Source organism: Diaphorina citri, unplaced genomic scaffold (assembly GCF_000475195.1).
Source record: "Diaphorina citri unplaced genomic scaffold, Diaci psyllid genome assembly version 1.1 scaffold5091, whole genome shotgun sequence".
In the NCBI taxonomy this organism is placed as follows: Eukaryota; Metazoa; Arthropoda; class Insecta; order Hemiptera; family Psyllidae; genus Diaphorina; species Diaphorina citri.
Window position 1 is genome coordinate 1 of NW_007382467.1, and position 4,252 is coordinate 4,252.

Sequence of the window (4,252 nt, forward strand, 5' to 3'; positions counted from 1 at the left end):
GTGCTGTCAGTGGCGACCGTAGAGCCAGGCAAAGGGGGAAACGCTTCCACTTCCAGATCGAATGTACCGCCCTGGTTGCCACCACTGGCGCTGCCACTGCTGCTACTCGTACTATTCGCAACGCTCGTGCTACCACCTGGCGGAGAACAGAAGAATGAGCATAATATGTGAATAAATAACTCTTCAGACAAAAAATATATGGCTTTCATTGGTAAACTTCACTATTTTCTGATAGAATATCCACTTCCATCCAGAGTGAATAAGTGAAATACATAAATCTAGCCAAGGCAATGACCCAAAAGTACTTGAGTTACAAGATTAGACCCAAACATATGAAAATACAGATATATCTTCATTAAATCAATCCAAGTATAAAGGCATCAAACGATAGATCTAACTCAAGTCCTGATGAGCAAATTGAGTGTTAAACTTGGTTGCAAAATGACAACAAAATCGGACAAACTGTTCAATAGTTACGGTGCGGTGGGACAGACAAGTTAGAGCAAAAACTTGCAGTTCACTTCGTCCGTTCAATGATCTTACCTATATTATTTAGGGTGCGCAGTACATGACTTAACTATATTACTTAGGGTGCGCGGTACATGACTTAACTATATTATTTCGGGTGCGTAGTACATGACTTACCTATATTATTTCGGGTGCGCAGTACATGACTTACCTATATTATTTCGGGTGCGCAGTACATGACTTACCTAGATTATTATACCTTTTAATTACTATTGTAATAATAAAGGAAGGACGGACTAAAAATGCGCAGAAACTCATTTTACACATTGCCAGCAAGAAAGTTAGCTAGCTTGGGACAGTTGATGTGACGTCATCGCGTCTTCTGAGTATGCCGTGACGTGAGAGTTCAAGATTTACCCGGTATTTTTTTAAATCGATTTATCTCGGGATCTATAAGTTGTAGAAGAAAAACGAAAATTCCCTAGTTCCTAATTTTTTCTGCTCTTTCACTTTAAAACCTGAGCTAAGCGCAACTGGTCTGTTACCTGATTTACAGTAGAATGAGGGGAAGCATTAGGTGGAGGGGGAGGGGCAGGATCGGTCATGGTAGCTACCGTGTTCATGGGGGGCGGGGGGAGCTCGGTGTTGCCAGAGCTACTGCTGCTGGTCTCGGCAGTGGTGCCAAGTGGTGCATCGTCAGTCTTTGAGGCCTTGTCCGAGGGTTTACCACTGGGACATGAGGAGCCCGAATTACATGAAACTAGAGGAACCCTGCAAACACACAAGATATGAAAACACCCATGAATGCAGCACACTTAATTACTTGCCCTGCCGTGGAAGCCAGCAATGATATTGTAGGAAAATATTGGGACGCGCGTAGGAAAATGACATAATAATCAATTCCTTTGCATTAGTAAACAACAACAACAACAACAACAACACTGAAAAAAAAAATAAAATTAAAAAATACATGCTTTTACACTGAAAGAAAAATAAAATAAAAACTTAGATCGACCCCCAAAAAAACATGTACGAAAACCTTTGAACCAATCAGAAGGCGCCTATATGACGTGGTCTTTACTCGTACAGTGTCGCCAGATTGGTCTTAACTCGTACAGTACAGATCTGGCAACACTGTATTGAATTTTCACATGTCGCTAAAAAGAAATATGAAGAAAAAACATTAACAGTAAAAAAAAGTATACCTAAACTATAACCACATAGATCCCAGGTTCATATAACAATCACTCCGAAAAGTGCAAAAAAATCAATGTGATTTCTCAATCATTTAGCCTTAAGATACCATGTATCTACCATGTATACCTTAAGATACCATGTATCTCAAGGCTAAATAATTGAGAAATCACATTGATTGATCTCAGGTACCATAAGCGTCGTACAAAACAATACAAAAAAAAAATGTTCCTATATAATTTGTTGAAAACATACTCACTTATCATTTTGATGGTAAGAAGAAGTGCTATTGGTAGAATTATTTTGACTAGTAGTAGAGGGGAGGGGAGCGGTAGTGGTAGTGTCCTGGGGGGCGGTACCAGCAGGGGTGGGGGGCGTGGCTAAAGGCAGGGAGGGGGAGGAGCTAAGGGACTTCTTCGACACCCCCCGCACCACGTCAGACGTTGATAACCTGTGAAACATAGGGATTAAGTTAAGCCAATGGGATTAACAAATCTGATTGGATAATTCGAATCCACACTTTAAAATCTAAAAATCAGATTTCCAATTTCGTTATTTCAACTGATTTAACGTTTAATCACAAGATAAAAGGAATGGAAAAAAGCAATGAAAAATGTTCAAAGCATGGGAAATTTTTCTAGGTCAATGTACACCATAGTTATAAGAATAATGACCGGATACAAGATGACGTCACTATCACTAAGATAACCATAGCATGTGCAGCTCATGTAGCAGAATTTCGACACCTCATGGATCATCAAATAAAGGACACATCAGGTTCTAATAATCTGCACAGATAAACACTTCCTTGACTTTTACAGATTTAGACTACTTATTGATTTCAATTCAATGTACACAAGTAGAAGAAATTGAAAAGGGCGAAATTATTGCCCAAGGTAACATCTAAATACTATTTAACCTTGTGCAATGTAAGGTAGGTACATCAGTAAAGTTAGGTCAGCCGAGATCGGTAAAGTTAGGTCAGATAATTTGCGGTCTGGCCGAGATTGAAAAGAACAAGAGTCCACTCAAAAGAGTAGTTCATTTATTCAACTCACTCACTCACTCTGTTCACGCTCAATGACTCACCTATTCTCCCAGGGTGTTGCTGGAGCAGCAGCAGCATTGGAGGTCGGGGTGGTAGCAGCAGTGTTAACAGGAGCATTAGGAGGAGGGGGAGCAGGAACAGGCGCGGATACAGGGGTAGCAGGAGAGGTAGTCTGATGCTCAGAAGACAGGGATGTGGTAGGTGTCGGGGCAGGGGCGGATCCAGACTCACTACTCGTGGAAGCGGGCAAGCTGACCGGCCCTGAGAAAACACAAGAGAACAAGATATTTTTTATTTTAAGAGGTTTGATAAAGGGAATTGTAACTGCTAAGGTCTTATCGCCCCGAAATCGAAGAAAGACAGGATAGGAGAAAGCCAGCCGTTCCGAAAACGAACATCATCCGTTCAGGATAAAATCCACCCCGGGTGGGAATCGAACCCTCGGCCTAGCGCTTACATACATTGCTTCTCAAACTGTGTGCCGTGAAGCCGCCTTGGGTGTGCCGCAAAAAGATTGAGAATGGACTCTTGAAAAGCGTGCCGCTTGATAATGATGGACAATACAAGGTACACGTGTTACCCTCCACACTAACTAGGCTAGCAACTCAGATCCTTAACTTAACTATTATTGTCTCTTACCTCCGGATGCATTGACCACCGGGGTACTGGACACTGGTAGAGGGGGACCGGGGGATGTTACATTGGTAGCTACACCACTGGTTACAGTACTACTAGTAGAGGTGCTGTCAGTGGCGACCGTAGAGCCAGGCAAAGGGGGAAACGCTTCCACTTCCAGATCGAATGTACCGCCCTGGTTGGCACCACTGGCGCTGCCACTGCTGCTACTCGTACTATTCGCAACGCTTGTGCTACCACCTGGCGGAGAACAGAAGAATGAGGATAATATGTGAATAAATGACCCTTCATCTTCAGACAAAAAAAAAATATGGCTTTCATTGGTAAACTTCACTATTTTCTGATAGAATATATCCACTTCCATCCAGAGTGATTAAGTGAAATACATAAATCTAGCCAGGGCAATCGACCCAATGACCCAAAAGTACTTGAGTTACAAGATTAGACCCAAACATATGAAAATACAGATATCTTCATTAAATTAATCCAAGTATAAAGGCATCAAACGACAGATCTAACTCGAGTTCTGATGAACAAATTGAGTGGTAAACTTGGTTGCAAAATGACATCAAAATCGGTGTTCGATAGTTGCGCTGCGGTGGGACAGACAAGTTAGAGCAAAAACTTGGAGTTCACTTCGTCCCTTCAATGATCTTACCTATATTATTTCGGGTGCGCGATGACTCGCGCAGTACATTACTAGAGGCACTGGCAGATACAGACAGGGACGAGGTTACAGAGGGGGCATTACTATCACGATGAGAGGGGGGCAGGAGTTCGTCCTCTTTCTTCCTTCGCCTGTACCTGGGGAAGTGAAATTTTGAGAGTGAAAAAAATGAGTACTTAAACTTAATCGATAAAATCCTTCTTTGAAAAATAAACTGGTTTTTGTCAAAAAAAAAAAAA

General features: G+C 41.9%; 1 protein-coding gene across 1 annotated transcript in view; it reads right to left on the reverse strand.

Annotated features, from left to right (window-relative positions):
• Window positions 1-17: 17 nt before the first annotated feature.
• Window positions 18-4,252, reverse strand: part of LOC103521369 (nascent polypeptide-associated complex subunit alpha, muscle-specific form-like) — a gene marked incomplete at its 3' end in the record, with an annotated part of 6,062 nt that continues 1,827 nt past the window's right edge. Inside the window, exons 3-8 of the mRNA XM_026832078.1 lie at window positions 4,005-4,152; window positions 3,350-3,586; window positions 2,752-2,971; window positions 1,922-2,113; window positions 998-1,239; window positions 18-136 (exon numbers count right to left, since the gene is read on the reverse strand). Coding sequence (XP_026687879.1) covers window positions 18-136; window positions 998-1,239; window positions 1,922-2,113; window positions 2,752-2,971; window positions 3,350-3,586; window positions 4,005-4,152 — 1,158 coding nt within the window. The remainder of the gene's footprint in view (window positions 137-997; window positions 1,240-1,921; window positions 2,114-2,751; window positions 2,972-3,349; window positions 3,587-4,004; window positions 4,153-4,252) is intronic.